This window comes from Trachemys scripta, chromosome 1, assembly GCF_013100865.1.
Source record: "Trachemys scripta elegans isolate TJP31775 chromosome 1, CAS_Tse_1.0, whole genome shotgun sequence".
Taxonomy (NCBI): domain Eukaryota; kingdom Metazoa; phylum Chordata; order Testudines; family Emydidae; genus Trachemys; species Trachemys scripta.
Window position 1 is genome coordinate 329,404,421 of NC_048298.1, and position 22,597 is coordinate 329,427,017.

The following is a 22,597-nucleotide window of genomic DNA, read 5'->3' on the forward strand; positions in this document are numbered from 1 at the left end:
GCCGGGGGCGACGACGACCCGAGGCGCGCCGTGGGGGCCGCGCCGGGGGGGGGAGACGACCCGAGCTGCGCCGCGGGGGCTGGGCCAGGCCGGAGCCGAGCCGAGCCGAGCCGACCCGAGCCGCGGGGACCGGGCCGGAGCCGACCCGGGCCGCGCTGTGGGGGCCGAGCCGAGCCGGAGCTGGGCTGCGCCGTGGGGGCCGGGCTGGAGCCAAGCCGGGCCAGAGCCGCTGGGGCCTGCGGGAACGAGCCGCGCCTCCCCGAGCCCTTCTCACGCCCCCACCACTCCAGCTTATCTTGTGCTGCCGGCCCGCCCCTGCTTCTTTTCAGAATCTCTGATTCGCGGGAAGCAGGGGAGGGGGCGGAGCGTTCAGGGAAGGGGAGGAGGGGGAAGTGAGCTGGGGGCGGGGTGGAGAGCTGCAGCGCGGGGCCCTCTTGGCGCGGGGCCCAATTCAGCCGAATCGGCTGAATCGGCCTAAAGCCGGCCCTGCCCACACTCACTTGTATTGTTGTTGTTACTTCTTGATACTTCTTTCAAAGTGCTATTTTCATTTACTGACTGGCCTGTGCATTTCATAATTTTTATTTCTCTCTTATGCTTAAATTTAATTCTTTGAGTAGTGAGTTCTACAATGCCTAACCTATCCTGGCTGGAGTAATTATCCCTATGGTAACTTTTTAAAAATATATATTATAGCTAGGTTTTTGGTTTCTACTGGTGGCGCACATCTGCACATTATCTCGATATGGTGCACATAACAGAATTCATTCCGCACATGGAGGGAAAAAATTAGAGTGAACACTGGCACTGTAGAGTGAACAAAAGGACTGTTGCCAATGTGAGCTGTCTCTTCCCCAGGAGGATTTGCAGGTATAGCTATATCTGCAAACCTTTTCTAGTGTAGTCAAGGCCTCAGTCAACCTTTTAGATTTTATGTATTGATATTTTTGGATCATTTGTAATAAGACATTGTCTTGACATGTATGCGTACATATCTAAATACAGAATTAACAGTATCTAGCACCATATTGTGTATGGACCATCTATTGTTATATCATTAACATTTCCTTTTCCCCAAAAAATTATTTGAATATAACCTTAACGTGGTGTTAGGTGTTGTTGTTTAAAACCATTCATACTAACTTCTTTAACTTTTGGGGGAGGGAAGATGTCCTCTGGTGTCTGGGGGTGGAAGAGTCTCAACAGGCTAGAAAGAAAGAAAAGCTAAGGGGAGAAAGGGATGTAACTCAATTATCCTTGCCACAGTCGACTTGAAAGTGACTCGGTTATAAAAAAAGTTACAAGTATATTCAAGCACTATACTACACTTCCCTTTAAACCTCATGCCATTTGTGTGCTTTTACAGTTAAATTTTCCTATTTCTCTTCACATGTTGCTGTGTGAAAGACCCACTCCCGACCCCACCAAGCTGCTCATCAGAAGCAAGCTTCTCACAAACCAGAACACACCAACTCAAAGTGGCATCAGACTCTGCCAGGACAACAGATGCAACACCTGCAGACCTATCTCTACTGCTATAATGATACATACTCCCTCAACACACCTTTCAGGATTCCTGGGTCCCACACATACCTATCTCAACATGTGGTATACCTCATCCAGTGCATCAAATGCCCCAGTAACAACTGGGTGGGTGAAATGAGACAAATCACTATGCTCTCAAATGAACTCTCACAGAAAAATGATAAAAGACAAAAACACCATATCATGCAGGGGCCAATACTTTTCACAAAGTGATTACTCCATACATGATCTTTCAATACTTGTCCTCAAAGGAAAACCTGCACAACACCTTCAGAAGACAAGCTTAAATTCATAATGCTACTAGACCCTAAAAACCATGGACTTAACAGGAATACTGGTTTCATGACTTATTACACCAATCTGTAATACACACCTGCCTGCTAATGGCCTATTACAAACCCCTCTTGCGTAACAATCTAATCCTTGTTGCCCACTCTGTCTCAAGTGACGTCCTACAAAATGCGTTACCCCTTATGCTTAATTATCTGCCCCAACTTGTATTTAACTCAGACACTCTGATTTCTTTCCCCAGACCTGTGTAGTTCGAAAGCTTGTGCCTTCCACCAACAGAAGTTGGTTCAATAAAAGTAACAACTTAGTTGCTAAAATTAGTTACTAAAAAATAGAAGATTAAGGGTTGAATTTCTTGGAATGTATTGGATGGAGACAATTTTTTATTTCAGAAAGTGGAGAAAGCTACTAGGGGAGAGGCTGTTCTAGATTTGATGTTGACAAATAGGGATGAACTAGTTGAGAATTTGCAAATGGAAGGCAGCTTGGGTGAAAGTGATCATGAAATGGTAGAGTTCATGAGTCCAAGGAATGGTAGGAGAGAAAACAGCACAGTAAAGATAATGGATTTCAAGAAGGCAGACTTCTTAAGACCAAAGCAGACTGTGAAGAACTTCAAAAAAAATCTCACGAAACTAAGTGATTGGGCAACAAAATGGCAAATGAAATTTAATGTGGATAAATGTAAAGTAATGCACACTGGAAGAAATAACCCCAACTATACATGCAATATGATGGGGGCTAATTTAGCTACAACGAATCAGGAAAAATATCTTGGCATTATCGTGGATAGTTCTCTAAAGATGTCCACACAGTGTGCAGAGGCGGTCAAAAAAGCAAACAGGATGTTAGGAATCATTGAAAAGGGGATAGAAAATAAGATGGAGAGTATTTTATTGACCTTATATAAATCCATGGTATGCCCACATCTTGAATACTGCGTACAGATGTGGTCTCCTCTCCTCATCTCAAAAAAGATATACTGGCATTAGAAAAGGTTCAGAGAACAGCAACTAAAATGATTAGGGGGTTGGAACGGGTCCCATATGAAGAGAGATTAAAGAGGCTAGGACTTTTCAGCTGGGAAAAGAGGAAACTAAGGGGGGATATGATAGAGGTATATAAAATCATGAGTGATGTAGAGAAAGTAAATAAGGAAAAGTTATTTACTTGTTCCCATAATAGAAGAACTAGGGGCCACCAAATGAAATTAATGGGCAGCAGGTTTAAAACAAATAAAAGGAAGTTCTTCTTCACACAGCACACAGTCAACTTGTGGAACTCCTTGCCTGAGGAGGTTGTGAAGGCTAGGACTATAACAGCGTTTAAAAGAGAAACTGGATAAATTCATGGAGGTTAAGTCCATTAATGGATATTGTCAGGATATTAGCCTGGCCTCTGTTTGTCAGAGGGTGGAGATGGATGGCAGGAGAGAGATCACTTGATCATTGCCTGTTGGGTTCACTCCCCCTGGGGCACCTGGGATTGGCCACTGTTGGTAGACAGGATACTGGGCTAGATGGACCTTTGGTCTGACCCAGTATGGCCATTCTTATGTTCTTATGACTTAAGCAAACTCAGGGAGTTGGTAGATAAGATCCCATGGGAAGCAAGGTTAAGGGGGAAAACAGTTCAAGAGAGTTGGAAGTTTTTCAAAGAGACATTATTAAGGGCACAAGAGCAAACTATCCCACTGTGTAGGAAAGATAGAAAGTTTGGCAAGAGACCACCCTGACTTAACCAGGAGATCTTCAATGATCTGAAACTCAAAAAAAGAGTCATATAAAAAGTGAAAACTAAGTCAAAATAATATAAACAGATAAACAAAGGATTGTAAACAAATAACACAAGTATGGAGGGACAGAATTAGAAAGCCCAAGGCACAAAATGAGATTAAACTAGCTAGAGACATAAAGGGTAACAAGAAATCATTCTACAAATACATTAGAAGTAAGAGAAAGACCAACGACAGGATAGGCCCATTACTCAATGTGGGGGCGGGGGGACAAAAATGTGGAAATGCCAGAAGTGCTAAATGACTTTTTTTTTCAGTTTTAACCAAAACATTTAGTAGCAATTGGACATCTAACTAAATGCAGGTGAAAATGAGGTAGGATCAGAGGTTAAAATAGGGAAAGACAAGTTAAAAATTACTTAGGCAAGTTATATGTTCAAATCACCAGGGCCCAATGAAATACCTCCTAGAATACTCAAGGAGCTAACTAAGGAGGTATCTGAGCAATTAGTGATTATCTTCAAATAATCATGGAAGACAGGATTGATTCCAGAGGACTGGAAAAGGGCAAATATAATGCCAATCTTTAAAAAGGGGAATAAGGACAACCTGGAAAATTACAGACCAGGCAGCTTAACTTCAGTACCCAGCAAACACCTAGAATAAGGTGGTAAGTAACAGCATGGATTGCCAAGAACAAACCATTTCAAACCAACCTAATAGCTTTCTTTGACAGGGTAGCAAGCCTTCTGGATATGGAGGAAGTGGTAGATGTGGTATATCTTGACTTTAGTAAGGCTTTTGATACTGTCTTGTATGACCTCATAAACAAACAAGGGAAGTACAAAAGTGGTGCATAAGCTTCCCGCCGCTCCCATTGGCTGGGAATGGCGAACCGCGGCCACTGGGAGCTGCAAGCGGCCGTGCCTACGGACGGTCAAAGTAAACAATCTGTCTCGTGGCCCGCCAGCGGATTACCCTACATTTCTAGGATTCCATTATTACAGTCTGTAAATACCTACATGGGAAAAATATTTAATAATGTGGTCTTCTGTCTGGCAAAGAAAGATATAACACTATCCAGGCCTGAAAAGTTGAAACTAGGCAAATTCAGACTGGAAATAAGTTGTAATTTTTTAACAGTGAGCGTAATTAATCATTGGTGCAATTTACAAAAGGTCATGGTGGATTCTCCATCACTGACAATTTTTAAATCAAGATTGGATGTTTTCTAAAAGACCTGCTCTAGAAGTTATTTTGGGGAAGTTCTGTGGTCTGTGTCATGCAGGACATTAGACTAGATGATCAAAACGGTTCCTTCTGTCCTTAGAATCTATGGAATAATAATAAATAAGCCTCTGCCTTTTTTTAAAATGGCCTCTGTTGCACTTTTATTAACTTGTGTGATGAGCGTCACTAGCTTGCAATCTGAATATCATTGGCTTCAGATAGCAAAGAGTCTTTAAGGACACAATTTGTACAGTATGTGACATAATCAGACACACTCACTCATAGGGGGAAAAATCATCCAAACTCCCTACGAATATGTTGAGAGCAGAAGCCCAACAGCACGACATTGAAAAAAATATTGATTGAAACCCAAAAAGTCAATATTTTTCTTTTGCAAAAGGCACTTTGCCACATAAGAGAACAGATTGTAACATACACATTTGAGTAGAGAAATACGTAGGGAAGATAGTTGGACTGAACTTGTCAGTGTGCAGAAACTGTTTTCTGTAGGCGCAAAAATTGCAGATTGTTCCTCACTGGAGCTAACTAAAAACTAAAGCTAGTTTTAAACTTGCACATAGAACACCAACATGGGCCTGATTCCAGTGTCACTAACGTGTATAAATCAGAATGATGTCCATTGAAGCCAATGAAATTACACCTATTTAGATTAGAACTGGCATGGGAACATTTCAGAATGAGGCTCTCTTAGTTTATAAAGCCCTGAGTTTGTTGTACCAGAGACTAGACTTGTCAATCAATGACATTATAGTGGTTCATTTTGTTTCTTTGTTTTAGTCATGTTGTCCACTGTATGTTTTTTAATCCAGCCTCTCTTATTTGCTAGTGGTTGCCACCAGGGGGCTGCAGCAAATGAATAGGAGGGCAAGGGCCTGCTAACTGTGCAGTGGATGAAGGAGAACTGCCGGGATTGGGAGTTGGTCGGGCAGAGCCTGCAATGCGAGAGAGGGACAAGAGAGGTGGAGTGTGAAGTGGACAGAGTCAGTGACTGAGATAGTGGAGGAGAGAGGAGAAAGGGTGAAAGCAGGGGATTTAGAGCAGAGGAGAAGTCATGGATGTTGATGGACTGGTAAGGAGCGTAAGAAGAGACTGGTGTGAGCAGTGTAGAAGTCAACAGGGAATCCAGCAACGGAGAGTGCAGGTTCAACAGGGAAGGGAGGATGATGAGACAGGAGGCTGGAGCTCCTGGGTTCTTCTTATTTGTCTTCTGATTTATGAGCCTTTGGGTTCATGTTTTCAGGCTTTTCTATGCAACCATTAGGGTAGAAACTTAATTTAAAAAAAATGAAAGTTGAGATTTTCATCTGGTCACCTGACTCCTGGAGCTGGGACTGTAAGAAAAACACCAAATATCATAAGAATCATGAAGCCATGAGAGTTGGCAATACTGAAATGTATCTGTATAAAGTTCTAAGTCATACAATTGCTTTCCTTCCTCCCCTCCGCCCCCTCTCCCCCCCCTCCCGCAATACCTTTGATAGCACAGAAAAGTTTCATTTTTGCTTCCATGATTGGAAAGTTTCTATGCATCATTGGGGGCAGCCAGTGTCTCAGCTGGGACATATTACATACAGAGCAGCAGGGCACAAACCAAAAAAAGTCCTGCTTCTTGTTAGCAGGACAGTGATTCTACAAAGCCCAACAAATACAGATCCCTAGAAAATTCTGAAATGTACAATACAGTTAATTTTTTTTTTGTTTCCCTTTGTGATTGGAGGATTTCTCTGTGTATCAATATAGTCATCGATGTGCAGGGCCGGCTCCAGGCACTAGCCTGGCAAGCAGGTGCTTGGGGCGGCCTCACCGGAGAGGGGCGGCAGGTCCAGCTATTCGGCGGCAATTTGGCAGACGATCCCTCACTCCCACTTGGAGCGAAGGACCTCCCGCCGAATTGCCACCGCAGATCGCGATCGCGGCTTTTTTTTTTTTTTTTTTTTTTTTGGCTGTTTGGGGCGGCCAAAACCCTGGAGCCGGCCCTGACGATGTGTCACCAAATGTTTAATTGGAGGTATGTGACACCCCCATTGTTCCCTCATCTCTATACCCCTGACCTCCCACTCTTCTAGATGTGTTGGTTCTGCAGGACAAACAGGAGAAAAATGGTGAAAACATTTTTGTCTCTCAAGTTTTTGAACACAATCACAAAGCCAATCTAAGGCATCAGAAGATGCCATTTTAATATAGTCTCTTTTCAGAGTAGAACTGTATTATAAAATAGAGATTTTTTTTTTAATACAAAAGGGACTTAGTTTCAAATCTGCTATTCAGATTCTCCCGTGTTAGCTCCTCCTTGGTTTTTTTATGGTACATATTTATTGGATCCCTCACGTACAGAGTTCTATCAAGTCTCTCTAAATTGTCTCACTCTACAAGCTCCATTAACTGAGTTATCGCTCTGCTCTGTTTTATCTGTGGTTACCAAGCCAGTGATAGTCAATGACATTTTAATGTTAAAAAAAATCTACAACAGCAACTTGATTTCTATTGGCATTTTTAGCAATCAGGTTTCTAATGTTTTATTACAATTAAATGCCATCATATTTCATGTATTACACACTTTAGAGATCCATTAGTGAAAATGAGGCTCACTGGGGACTTCATTAAGTCCCCAGCAGCTTAGATCTCCACACTGCCAGCCTGTCTTGTAGGAGTACTGAACTTTGTCATTCTGACTGGCACCCTGCATCTAAATGTATGAAAAGCATGTATGGTGAAACTATTGACAAATCTTTCTTGCCATCCCTTTAAGGCAGAAGCACTCCCAGGGCCTGCAGTGCTGGAAGTTTGAGACATTGTTGGAAAGTTTGGGGGTTTATTTTAAGAATGATTTGTTTTATTCCCTGGTGCCATGTTTGCTTTGTCTGGAAAATCTGGTCCCTGTGAATGGCACAAGTATGATTTTCATCAGCATACTGACTGCACATAAAGGGCGGGATTGTCCCTTCTGCTGTTGAAAGCCACAAAATGGGGCAGTTTACTTGGAATTCTTCAGAGCTTCACTGAAATTGTCCCAGTGGTGGGCTCAGTATTGGCCACCTTACACCTGCACAGGAAGGATGCCCTCAAACCTGGTGGAGTCCTTGCAGTCCTTGAGAAGTTAAAACTATCCATGCAAAGGCTGTGAACCCCTGATATCCAGTGGCAGCACTTGGCTATACTGCTTGGGACAGCTTCGCCTGTCCCTGACTCTCTAGGGAGTAGGATCTGCAAAACAGTTAATACAGGCTTAAGCCTGTATTAATTAGTGTGCATGTAAATAGGACCCCAAATATTATATAAACATACACATACATGATCTATGAGAATCATTGCACCCAGGACTAAAGTCCTACTGCCGAGGGGGTGAAAGATGACAGCCGTTTAACACACAAGTAATATTACACAAGAGTTTAGGCAGGAAGTGAGGAATACCATGTTCATTTGAAAGGACAGTCACAATTTTAAGGTCTGTCTTCACTAGAAATGCTACAGCAGCACAACTGCAGCACATACTACAGTGATGAACAGCGTTCTTCTGTCACTGTAGTAAATCCACCTCTCTGAGAGGTGGTAGCTAGATTGATGGAAGAATTCTTCCATTGACCTAGCAGTGTCTAAACAGGGGCTTAAGTCAGCTTAATTACATCACAGGGTGATGTAGTTAAGCCAGCCTAACTTTGTAGTGTAGACCAGCCCTAGTTCCTCACATGGGAATTTGGTCAGGACTTTCCTACCCTAGCAAATGCATGGGATCTTTAATGACGACAGGTGGTCAGAACCTTGATTTTGTGTCTCATCCAAAAGTCTTGCTCACCTGTGGTGATTTTCATTACCAGGATTTCACAGCCTACGTTTTCAACAGATATCCTTTTTGATACCCTGAGAAGAAAAAAAAGGATTGTAAGGCAAGAGAAATAGGCTGTAATCCTAGTCAAGGTATATCAAGTTCAGTAATGCTCAGACATGACATAAGTGTTCAGAATTTGTATATGAATAAAATTAAGACTTTTCTGGGGGGAAAAGGTACCTGACTGTCAGAAAAAGGAACGTAAGCTATAAAATCCCGTGAAAAATCACACAGACAAGAGTTAGACAAATGTGCTGTCTTTACTTAGCAAAGAAATCACAGAGGGTATGCAAATACAGAACAAAAATGACACATTTTTACTTGGTTCAAAGGCATTATCCATAATAGCATCTGCGATGTGTCTGCAATAAAAGGGTGTAAATTGGAATTTACATAGCAGCTTTTTAGAAATAGGCTCTGACTCAGAGTCTTAAATTAATGTCTCCAATAGAAAGAGTCAGCCAATACTAGAGGAATGTTACAAAAGACACATTGTGCATACTGGGATTCATCTGTTTGCCTTCCTTTGCCTCCTGCACCTTTCCATAAATGTCAGCCATCATTTGTAATGAAAACTGGAATAACTGGATTTGGAATCCCTTGGTACGTTGACCTTTGTTTGGAAAGTTCTTCTGAAAGGTGCTAGATTGAGAGCACTAGAAACAGAAGTCCTCTATTTATGTTTCTCTCCCTCAGTCTGCAACTAATAGGCTGTTCCTTGTCACCTTCTATTCTTAAATAGATGGATTCTCCTGCAGGTTGGATTTTTGGTTCCTAAGACTGCTTGTGTTGGCGTGCACCTTGCCTACATGCCTGTCTTCCTTCTACCTCTCAGTAGATTGGACATGTGTTCTGCTGCTGCAGAAAAAAGGGTGGCTGCATCTTCTGAAGCGGAAGGAGAGAGAGAAACATTCCTAGGCTATGTCACTGGGTTGTCTAAACCAGAGACACAGTTTTTCTGGTGCCCTTTACTGCCAACCTCATTCCCAGCACTGTAAACAAGTGGGATTCCCCAAGATCCACCAGGCTCACAGCATGCTCTGATGGTCCAGTCTGCATGGTACTACAAGACTTGAATCAGGCCTGGTTTGCATCTGTTCTTCAGTCCCTCCTTATTATATACCTGGATGGCAAACAAGCCAGGATCATGGACCTTCCCTTTCCTAGAAAAATTCTGCATGACAGCCTGGCCCTGGCTGAAGATCTAGCTGTGGAGTTACCAGTTTGGGGTGAGTTTAAGGATAAGTCAGGTTCCCTTACACTCAATTAAACTCCCCTAGACTTATTTATACCCACTCTACCCATGTGTAAGGAACACAAGTTGGCTTAACTTTTACAAACTGAGGATCTGGAAGAAAGTATAAGTTAAAATAGGGGCAACTACTTTAACTTACTCTTGCATGGTCCCTTCCAACTCTGATATTCTATGATTCTATGATCTGACTTATCCGTGTATATGTTAGGCCAGCTTAAACTCCTTGACACATTGATAGAGTTGTTTGTAATTAGTGGTAAGAATTGACCAAGGAGGATTTACAGAGTATAACTGACTAGTTAGACCGGGAAAGCTGAAAATTTGGATTGAAGATCAGCACAGAAAAGACAGAAATTATGGCAATTGGAAGACAAGAGAAAGAGATAAAGCTCAAACTCAAAGGCAAAGAACTAGAAGAAGTGGAAAAATGTGTGTGCCTTGAAGGACTAGCATCAAAAAATGGGAATTGTGAAGATGGCATAAAAAGAAAAATTGGACTAGCTGCTAGTGCATTCAAAAAAACTCTGCAAGAGCTGGAATAATAAAGACATTTCAATTAAAACAAAAAGCATATATATGAGTAAGGCTCTGCTTAATTTGCAATATTGCAGAAATTGTGGAAACTGCAATATTAGGCTTCAACTGCAATTTTTATTTTAATTAGCTTACTTTGCACAGTCCACAATTTTGCATACATTCTGAGGTTTGCAACACACTTTCCCCCCCCCATTAGTACAGTAGAACCTCATTTATCTCAGCTGACAGTGGCAGGCTCAGGCTGTCAGCCCCGGGGCAGCGGGGTGCCTGCTATCAGCCCGCAGGCGAGCAGATCTCCAGCTGTCAGACCTGCGGGTGGCCGGGGCTCCGGCTCTCAGCCCCACGGGCGGCTGGGGCTCTGGCTCTCAGCCCTGTGGGCAGCCGGGGCTCCGGCTCTCAGCCCCGTACATTAATGACTGTAACATAGTTGCAGCAAAATGTCTGGTTATTAAAAAAATTAGCAGTCATAACATAATACTTGAGTGTTTATATTGTCCCAGTGCATTTTTCTTGAACAAATACATCTTCTCTGGCTTTTCCAAATTACCATAATTAATAAAGGTCCATTATTACTTTTCCGTGATTTTCCATGTGTTATCCACAACTCAGCCGAAATCATTTGTCAGTCATCCCCTGATTCAGCCAGGGCCTTATATATGAGACAGGTGTGTCAATACTGCTTCACGGGTTGGTATGCTAGAATATGAGGGAAATCAACGAATGAAAGCTTATCATTGCAGACATGAACTGGGCTTGGGGAATAGTGAAAGTTTCAAGACTGCAAAAAATAAAAAATGAAGAGATGAAAAAATGGTGTGGCCAAGAATTAAAGCTGTTAGAGAATATTTAAGAAAGATGACTGTGATGGTTTTGACAGATGTCAAGAATAGATCCCAAAAGGATACCATATATGGCAATACACACCAGCGTGCAAGGACATAGAAATAGAGGAGAACAAGGATGCATTGGATAGATACAGTGAAGAATGATATAGAACAAAAAAGTTTAAATATGAATGAAGCAGTGAGGCTTGATCAAGTTAGAAAGTGGTAGAAAAACTTCATTTGGCCCCATCATCAGCCTGGTGGATGGGAATGGAAGAAGAAGAAGAAGCAGTGATAAGGGATTCTGAGTTAGTGTAATGACGCCTTCAGAGATCTCACTCATCACTTTTGATAGTCTTTTGAGTCTAAAGGAATCTAAATAAGTTTAAGGGGGTCAACTCAGAGAGACTGAAACAACGTTCATTGCTTCTGACCTAACATCAAGGTTTTCTTCCAGATTTCAGAGGTGCTTCTCAGAAAGAACATTTTTCAATGGAAGAGACTTAGATGAGCTGTCACCTTTGGCAGAAGCCGCCGCTTTCTAATCACAGGTCCTGGTGCTTTTTGTAGCAGGCCATGGAGTTCTCCCAGTCCCTCTCTAGGAACCGCTTCATTCGTTTGCCAGTCTTGCCAAATCTAGTGAAAATAAAGGACTTTGAATCGAACACAGGACTCATTCACAATTTTGTATCAACAGCTAATATACTTAGGAGCCCTCTTCAACACCAAGTTAGTGACAGTCCTTCCATCAGAGGAGCATATCTCTAAAACAGGACACCTGGCAAATAAAATTAGGTTATCTCACCAATCTACAGCACAAGAAGGTCTACATCTCCCAGGTTATCAGATCCTCCTTAATGTAACTGGTCCTTTGGGTCCATCGCCACTCCAGACAAATTATGTTGGCTTTACTATTCCACAGAACCCAAAGATTGGTGACCTTGGTGTAAGAATTTATCTGATGTGGAGAGTTTGATATACCTGTGTTTATCGGTGTTGCTCTTAATTAATCCCCAGTTTATGGCAATTACACTGGAAGCCAGCGGAAGAGACTGGATTACATTCTTTATATCCCAGTCAGCTGAGGATACATGGTTCAGGACAGACTTCAAAGTGTTTTCAATGGCTTTGTGCAGAGCTTTTTTAGCATCCAAGAACCAGGTAATCAATTGCCTTTTGTGACTCCAAATGGAAAATGCAGCTTTTGTGTAGGTAGGGAGATATCCAGAGCTAGGGAGGTATCCACAACTGGAATTTGGAAGAAGTTGCAGAGAAGTTGCTATGTTGGGCGGAGCTGCACCTGCAAGCTAGTCATGCATTCCACCTAGCTGGATTCCTGAACCAGCAGACAGATTGGCTCAGCTACAGGGATCTCCCTTTCAGGGAGTGATATAACTTAATGAGATTTCTTCATTTTGATCTGTTCATTCCCTCTGAAGCACCTGGCATTGGCCACTGCCAGAAGACAGGGTGCTGGGCTAGATGGCTCATTGGTCTGACCCAGTATGGCCGTTCTTATTTTAAACATAGAACACAAAAAAGGTCCCTGCTGTAAAGAGCCTAGTGTCTGTTGCTGAGCAAGGGTTCTCCTCTTCATTGCCCTGCCATGGGCTTCAGTGGCAACCTAGAAGTACCATGCCCAAGTTTCCGTGGCTATTTAGTCCTTGACCTCTCTATTGAGACCATGAATTAATGGCATTTTTGGTATTTTTGCATGATATGGACACCAGGTTAGCAGGATCTGAGCTAAGATGAACATCTCATTTCTCATACAACTATGATATGTTGATGACTTGTTAACCTGTTGAAACCAGTGATGTAGAGGTTAAGCATTCTGGATCTCGTTACCAAGTACCCTGAGCTATCCATCTCCCACAAGATCCATTAGCAGTTTTTACTTTTTTCTTAATTTCCCAGGAAAGATGGGCAAAATAAATTATCCACAAGTTACTACAAAGCTGGCAATTACACCTGCAGTTGTGGATCAGAAATAATTTGATGATAGGAACAGACCTCTTGCAGTGTTCTAAGCCTGTTCTAAGTGGGGAGGGATAGCTCAGTGGTTTGAGCATTGGCCTGCTAAACCCAAAGTTGTGAGTTCAATCCTCGAGGGGGCAATTTAGGGAACTGGGGTAAAAATCTGTCTGGGGATTGGTCCTGCTTTGAGCAGGGGGTTGGACTAGATGACCTTCTGAGGTCCCTTCCAACCCTGATATTCTGTGATTCTTTATAACATTCTTGTATGTTCTGCTGTTCACTTTATAGAAGTATTGTATGTTTCATTAGAACTTATAGAACACAACTATGTTTGTCTTTTGAGTTTGATTTTGTGTCTGTGGTCTTTTACAGTATGTCTACAGTGGAATAAAAGGCCCACGGCATGACTGCGTCTGGCCTGGGTCAGCTCACTTGGGCTCACGGAGCTCAGGCTGCGGGGCTGAAAATTGCTGTGTAGACGTTCAGGCTTGGCAGGAGCCCGAGCTCTGAGATGCTGCAACCGGAGCCCCACCGCCAAAGCCCCATGAGCCCAAGTCAGCTGACCCAGGCCAGGAAGTTATTTGTTTAATTCCTGGGTAGACGTACCCGTAGTCTTCATACTTCTTTGAACTGCTTGTGCGAAATGAACATTGGCTGGAGTCCTGAACCTTACAAATACTTACTTATGTTTTAGATCATCCTCCGGGTCTTCAGAACCATTCAAGACTTCGAACTCCTCCACCTCCACTACCACATGCTCACACGCCAAATCAGCATCATGCGGCCTCCATCAACTCCCTAAACAGAGGGAACTTCACGCCACGTAGCAACCCCAGCCCTGCTCCTACTGACCACTCTCTTTCTGGAGAGCACCCTGCCAGCACCCAAGAGCCAGCCCATGCTCAGGACAACTGGTTACTCAACAGTAACATCCCACTGGAGACTAGGTAGGTTGGTTTTTTTTTTAGTTATTTACAGTATTCTATATTCAGCTTAGTGTATGCCATAGAAAAATAGTAGGGAGACAAGCTGGGTGAGGTAATATCTTTTATTGGACCAACTTGTTTTGGTGAGAGAGACAAATGTTCATACTTACACAGAGCTCTTCTTCAGGTCTGTGTAAGTGCAAAAGCTTGTGTCTCTCACCAACAGAAGTAGGTCGAATAAAAGAGATTACTTCACCCAGTTTGTCTCTCTGATATCATGGGACCAACATGGCTACAACAACACAGTATACGTGGAAAAATATGTCTGTTTAGCGAGCGGGTTAGCTTGTGAACTGATGTTTAATTTATGCCTTCCAAGTTGTATATATTATTCTTTGTGTCTTTTATTTGGATTAAGAGAACAGGAAATTGCTCTGCTTCCATAGACTGAAAATACCATTGGTATTAACAATCGCTTATCATTTTTCCCCCTTTTAAAATTAAAACCACAATCATAGATTTTAAATGTTTTTCTTAATGTATTTTCTTTCTATGTGGTGGGATAAGTCAATACCCTATTTATGAAACTGAACTCCGTCAATATATTGAAAAGAGTTAGCCTTCTAGCTGTGCCTTATCCAGCAGATATAATTGTAATATATAATGCAGGGAAGGTTGATCTAGTTAGACCTAGTGGGAAAGGGGGGAATATATTGCTGCATTTTACTATCCTACAGTATTGCTTCAAGAAATATGGAACGCTGAATAGTGGCACATGAGTCAATTAATATTGCTTCCATTAACTTCTCATGTTCTTTTCCACATGTCTTCTACCTTTCTGGTACTGGATAATTGTATGTCTCAGTATTGTCTTTATTTATCCCGAGGAACTTGCTCCGTTTAAAATGTGTTTTCCTCATAACAGTGACTAAGATTTCAGCAAATCTATCAAAGGTCTAAGAATGAAACTACTCAGTTTCATGGAAATGATGGCAGATGGTCTTATTTGGATTTACATATAGACAGTATTAAAGTTTCATATTTATGAAGAAGTAAACTTTCTGTAAATTAGAAATGGTTTGTAGATCTGTGTGATACCTGGTAACCGATGTGCTCCTACCTTGTCCTAACACAGTACACACAAATAATGGATAATGTGTAAAATTACCCACTGTTTGCTAGAAGAACAACAAACATAAACCTTTATGAATTCAGTTTAAGAAGTGCTTCTTCACAGAGTAACAAGAAGGCTAAAATGAGGGTCAGATCTATCTATAATGCATATAGACACTTACCATTGGACCCCACATAGCCTTAGGTTGATCCATACCCTTTGACTCTCCGGGATTTTGCGGACATGCTGGATATGACTGAATTAATAATAGTATCCCCTGATGGTTGTGCATGCTCCCTGTCATATTCCCCTGCAAGATATGCTACACACCTGTAACTACTTGGATAATGAAAAGGATTTCCCTGGCATTATTTAATACGAGGCTGATTAGCCCTTCCTCTCACCCACTCTTGATATTTTGCTGCTGCAGCTTCTGGATAAGAGATGAAGCTGCCAACTCTCTTGCCCCTTTCCCACTGCTTGTGTTCACAGTGGGAAGAGAGACACCGGTGAGAAAAAGTGAAAACACACACACCTGGACACACCCAATCTCTCTCGCACAGACACACCCACATAAAATGAATCCTGAATATGTGCATGCACTCACATTAAGGGCTTGTCTAGATAGTGAGTTAGTGCGTGGCAAGCTGGAGTATAAATCCACAGCATGCTAGCCTGCTGCGCACTAATTGGTTGTGTGGGCCCTGATAGCACACAATGAAAGTTCCGAAGTGTGCTTTGATCTACTTCCGTTTCAAAGCAGAGTAGATCAAAGTGCCATAGGGAACTTTTACTGTGCAGTAGCTGGGTCCACATGGCCAGGTACTGTGCTGTGTTTACACCTATTGCTGCGTACTATCTCACCGTGTAGACATGCTCTAACACACACTATCTATCACAAACAAGCATGCACACAATTTTTCCAATTCACCAATTCTGTGTCCTCCCCACCAAATCTGTTGGCTTCTAAGCTGGGGCTCATTATAGTTCCTCAACCCCACTTCCTCACATCTGGGCCTGCTCAGCAGTTTTGACTCAAGACTTTCCCTGATGGCAAATGCCTCTACTCCTGTTCAGCTTGCAGAATTACCTCTTCATTCTCCAGAGATCGCGCTCCACCATTCCTTTTGCCCAAGAAGAAAGCCACTGGAGCCCTTCTTTGGTTCCAACCTTGATATCTGTTTCTCCCCCTCCCTAGGGCATATCAATTCACTTAACTGCCTCAGTTGGGATGAACAAAGCACCAGGATAGATTCCAGACAGAATATAACATTTACTAGATCCCAAAACCAAGCTAAGTGCCAAATTTGTCAGTCCATTGCATGCATGGACTCTCACTGAGCTCAATGGGAGCTCTATGCATCCACTCTAGGGCAGAATCTGCTCAGTTGAGTCACCAAAGCTGCACTGCTCAGAACATTGTTTTTAAAAGCAGGTGTATGTTTTGATCTATCTGGGTAAGAGCCATGTTTGCAGGCGCCTCTGAACCTCCAAATTATGTCCCAATTTAACATTTTCATGGCATTTCAGGCTAATTGATTTCTCAGGGACTGACTGATTAAGACCCAACTAAGAAGCTGGCCCCAAAAGATTAGGACAAAATTACATGTTAGTGCTATAAATGTGACTTGGCCACGGTTGCAGTAATTTTATTAGGGTACTAACTCTGGTGCATATATGCTCAGGCAGTGAACTTTACAACTTGTTTCTCTACTAAGGAAATGTACAGCTTATTCTGGGCCCAATTCTGCAGCCCTTCTATGAGTAGTCCATTTAATTTCAGTGAGATTACTCCAGGATAAGGCCCTTAGCTATCAGAGCTATGTAGGGGCCTAACCTATTTTTAAATATGCTCCTTCATATTGTCTCGGGATTTGAGTACATAATATATAATGAACAGTATGAAAATAGTTAATATCAACTAAAGCCCTAACTCCTAGAAGAAACTGAGCCAAAAATGATAGCTAAATTGAATAGTAGTCAGGTCTAGCATAGAATCATAGAATATCAGGGTTGGAAGGGACCTCAGGAGGTCATCTAGTCCAATCCCTTGCTCAAAGCAAGACCAACCACAACCAGCCAAGGCTTCAAGCCGGGCCTTAAAAACCTCTAAGGATGGAGATTCCACCACCTCTCTAGATAACCCATTCCAGTGCTTCACCACCCTCCTAGTGAAAAAGTTTTTTCTAATAGCCAACCTAAACCTCCCCCGCTGCGACTTGAGACCATTACTCCTTGTTCTGTCATCAGGTACCATTGAGAACAGTCTAGATCCATCCTCTTTGGAACCCCCTTTCAGGTAGTTGAAAGCAGCTATCAAATCCCCCCTCATTCTTCTCTTCTGCAGACTAAACAATCCCAGTTCCTCCTCATGTACATGTCATGTGCTCCAGCCCCCTAATCATTTTTGTTGCCCTCCGTTGGACTCTTTCCAATTTTTCCACATCCTTTTTGTAGTGTGGGGCCCAAAACTGGACACAGTACTCCAGATGAGGCCTCACCAATGTCGAATAGAAGGGAATGATCATGTCCCTTGATCTGCTGGCAATGCCCCTACTTATACAGCCCAAAATGCTGTTAGCCTTCTTGGAAACAAGGGCATACTGTTGACTCATATCCAGCTTCTCGTCCACTGTAACCCCTAGGTCCTTTTCTGCAGAACTGCTTCCTAGCCATTCGGTCCCTAGTCTGTAACAGTGAATGGGATTCTTCCATCCTAAGTGCAGGACTCCGCACTTGTCCTTGTTGAACTTCGACAGGTTTCTTTTGGCCCAATCCTCTAATTTGTCTAGGTCCCTCTGTATCGTATCCCTACCCTCCAGCGTATCTACCACTCCTCCCAGTTTAGTGTCATCTGCAAACTTGCTGAGAGTGCAGTCCACGCCATCCTCCAGATCATTAATGAAGAAATTGAACAAAACGGGCCCCAGGACCAACTCTTGGGGCAGGTCTTCACTAAAGGGGGGGGTCGATTTAAGATACGCAAATTCAGCTACGCGAATAGCGTAGCTGAATTCGACGTATCGCAGCCGACTTACCCAGCTGTAGGGACGGCGGCAAAATTGACCTCTGCGGCTTCCCGTTGACGGCACTTACTCCCACCTCCGCTGGTGGAGTAAGAGCGTCGATTCGGGGATCGATTGTCACGTCCCAACGAGACGCGATAAATCGATCCCCGAGAGGTCGATTTCTACCCCCCAATTCAGGCGGGTAGTGTAGACCTACCCTTGGGGCACTCTGCTTGAAACCGGCTGCCAACTAGACACGGAGCCATTGATCACTACCCATTGAGCCCGACGATCTAGCCAGCTTTCTATCCACATTATAGTCCATTCATCCATCCCATACTTCTTTAACTTGCTGGCAAGAATACTGTGGGAGACTGTACTCATTTTAAAAAAAGAAAAAGGTGGGGAAAAACACCTCTCAGTTGATTCACAGCAGTCAAATTACGCAATTGTTAGCCTATGTAACCATGTTATTATAATGGTTTTACTCTGCCCCTTCCCTCTTGCTATTTGTTACACTCCCTTGTTGCATCTTGTCTTAATTTAGATTGTAAGGCCTTTGGAGGAGAGGTCTTGTCTTCTTTTGTGGACGTACAGTGCCTAGCACAATGGGGTGACCAAATCTACTTGGGGTCTCAGGGCACCTGCTGCCATACCCAAAATAAATAATAACCTGGCTTTGTGGGATCAGTGGTGTAACCTCAGAGTTAAAGGCCCTCCCCTGAAAACATCACACGCCTAGATGTCCAAACCCATGGACCATGAGGGAGAGCGAGCGAGCATCAGAAATCTTAACAATTACACTGATGCATGGAGAGAAAGAGAGGTGGTCTATCAGGTATCTAGAGCCAAGACTATGCCCCTTGTTAAACTGAAAACTCTGACACATCCTTAATTATAGCATCACTACTGTTCCACCATAATAGGTCTGGTGAATGTCTCTCCAAGCCTGAAGCAGTGTGTTTTATTTGCATATTACTTAACTGTCATAGACATATTGGGGAATTCGTATTATTGCTCTTAACCAGACTGGTCATCTAGAATTTACTGACAAGAAGAAGTCTTTGTATTTAGTTTAAGGCTTTCACTTGCTTCACAAACTACTGTCATGGTTACTTGATCCTGGCTGTCATCACACTATACATGGACATTGTATAGAAAACAGATTATTTGGTGCGCAGTTATGTAGCTTCTGACACGTCAGCTGGAAGGGCATTATATTGCCTTTATGTTTGTTATGACCAGTATCACCTGAGAGTTTTCCAGATAAAGAACAGGTAAAAGATTCTACGGGCTGACTAGTAATTCAGTTGGACAGCATCAAGATACTATTGTTCCCCCACTAAACAAACTATTTGGATAATAAGATATGTTGTAGAGATAGTGGCAACATAATAAAGAGAGACTGCATTGCATGGAGGATTAGTAATGTGTGGCGGTGTGGCTCATCTCCGACATCCACAGATCTTACCTTTACTTCTGAGAGAGTTCTCAGAGACCAGACACCGTTGTTCAGGTTTGTCCTTCAGACTTGAAAGCAGAATTCTTCCTGCTACGTACAGTAACTGTGTAGATTCTTCCCACTGCAAAAATCTAGCTACTTAGGGATCAAAAAGATCAGCAACTAGTGGAATAATAAATAAGTAAACCACAAAAAGTTCAACGTTTAAAAAATAAATTCCATCCCAGAGAAATTAATCCAAGAATTAAGACCTTTGAAGTATAGAAATGTGGTATTGTGATAATCTCATGTCAAAAATGGAACTGTATTTCTGTTGAATATCCATTTTTGTAATTCCACATTAGCCAGCACAGAAAGAAAACATAGAGAGAAAGCTATATCTTTTAAACAGGGACCAGCACAAGCTAGAAAAATGTGTATACAACACTGGATTGCAAACCTCTCCCATCCCAAATTTGACGGTGTCTGGTTTTGATTTTTAATAACATTGGGACTATTAGCAGAATTCAGATCTGGGTTCAGCTTTTGAATGACCTAGGGCTATTCAGAGTGGAGGGTTAGGTGGGGATAGGTTGAGTTTAATGCAAAAGCTATCATAAATGCAAAGTATAGGTGCTTAAATCTTACAAATACTATGCCCATAAGAATTTCCTATGTTGCTGGAAGAAGAGCCCCTCCTCACATCTCCTACTTCCCTCCTTTTCTTCATTTCTTTTTCCTCACTCCTCTCCCCTTTTCCTCTAGTTCTCTTTCTGCCTCTCTTTTCTCCACTTCTTCTTCCTTTGCTGCTTTAAAAGCAATGTATTGTATGAAAACATCTTTGCTCAGCAGTGAGATCTTACAGGTGAGTCATTTCTCCCCACGCTTTCTCTGCTCTTTATTCCTCCCTTTTTTCTCTGACCTCTCCTTTCTGTTCTGGTAAATGTGACCTTGCAGTGAGCAAATAAATGCCAGCTGAGAGAGCCATTTGTTTGGCACAGCTGTAGCTTCAGGACAACGCTAGTCCCAGAGAATTTCAGGCTGTAAGCACCGAGGACCAGATTATACCTCCCTGACTCATGTTGAGTCAGGATTTTACTTCAGAATTAGCAAGTCTACCCAGAGTAAACCCCTACTCAGATTAAGTAAGGGGTTAGAATCTGGCCCATAGTAAATGAAGAGCGCAGTTGTATAATAATTGCCAATGTAGCTCAGGGTGTGACTGCTGTGTTCCTGACATGCATCAGAAGCTCACATAACCCAGTGTTATCTCCCGTTTTATTGACAATTCACAACTGAAATACATGGAATCACCAGTTTTACGCAAATTTTAACTATTCATGAACCTTTACTGATTACTGTGTTGTTAGTGCCTTGCCTTTTATCCATTAAAGGCTCTGTGTGCGAGTGCGTAGCTTCTTTATTACATTGAATAACATCCAACTTTTCCGGTATTCTTGGGGAACGAGTGGAAGCAGTAAATACTTGGAGATGGGTTGATATTTCCAGTGCTATGTCTCAGCTCAAGCATGTTGATCCACTGTACTTGAAAGCTATGAATATGAATCACATTCCTGTCACTGGGATCAACTGCAGATCTGTGCTGTCAGTGCAGCCCATAGCCAACAAAGGCGGGGGCTTGAACTAAAGGAGTACTGGCATTAGCGAGAAGGAGAGATGAAAACTAAGGTTAAGGACACTTCATAGAGGGAGGTTTGCATAATGCGGCAGTACTGAAGTTTCCCTTAGTATAGCCTGCTACCTGAATACAGCTTCTGTGACAGAGTTCACCACATGCCTCTCATATCTTGTAAGCCCTTAATCCTGCATAAGTGATCAAGTGTCACAAGGCTGATGTGTTTCTCTTCTTTAGTCTTGGCTTGGGAATTTACTGACGTTTCAAGATGCAGACTCAGATTTACTTTTGTTGTTTGAAAATAGAGAATGGCAAAATCAGGGATGGATTTGATTTTGCAGAAGATGAGACGGATGTTCTTGTGTCTGGTCTTGTGGCACAGGACTGCAGGCCAGGAGGTCTCGGTTCTGGTTCCCAGCTCTGCCTCTGACCGATTGTGGGACCTTGGGCACGTTCCCCTGTCTGTGCCTCATTTTCTGTAAACTGAGACTTAAGTGTTTGGTAAGGAGCTTTGAGATCCTTGATGGTGCTATAGAAGTTCCAAATGTAATTATAAAAAATTTGAAGTTGAGTGGTTGGCTCTGGGTCACTCCCAATCCCCCCAACCAAAAGTATTAAGGAGTTTAGGCTATATGACTCTGGATTTGGCTCATCTCCATATATGTACAAACAAAACTGGGAAGAGGCAAGACTTTTCAAAACCCAAACCAGGGTATTTCAGACCGAGGTGCCGTTTGTTTAAGTTATCCACCACCAGCAATCCATTATGAGAATTACAGATAACTTATTCCGGTTTTTGCCGCTCAGTAATTGAGAGAATGTTTATTTAAAATGTGCACATGGAGCAAAAGCCAAATATCTCCACTTCTATATTTCTCAGACTAACATTGCCTCCGTAAAATAAGTAAGAAGATTAGATTAATTCAGTTGTTAATTACCCAATTCAAAGTGCAAAGTAAGGATTTAAACAAAACAGAGATTCCATCTGGTTACGTACTTGGCTGGAGATATGTGATGACTAAGGATTTCCAGAGACCTCCCTGACAATCTCTGCTTCAGCCTCTGGGGCTGTAGGACTCTGGAGCTGGCAGCCAGTGGGGCCCTGGCAGGGTTCCAGAGACAGGCGACGGGGCCCCCTGCAAAGTTCCAGTGACAGGTGACAGACTCCTGAGGGGGCCCTTCTCAGGGTTCCAGCGACGGGCGATAGCCTCGCACGGGGGAAGGGGACGCC

At 42.7% G+C, this 22,597-nt stretch overlaps 1 protein-coding gene across 2 annotated transcripts in view; it reads left to right on the plus strand.

Moving 5' to 3' along the window:
* Window positions 1–22,597, plus strand: part of TENM4 (teneurin transmembrane protein 4) — a 768,234-nt gene that overhangs the window by 495,918 nt on the left and 249,719 nt on the right. For both annotated transcript variants that reach the window (XM_034759079.1, XM_034759080.1), the window contains one exon: window positions 13,936–14,188. In XM_034759079.1, coding sequence (XP_034614970.1) covers window positions 13,936–14,188 — 253 coding nt within the window. The remainder of the gene's footprint in view (window positions 1–13,935; window positions 14,189–22,597) is intronic.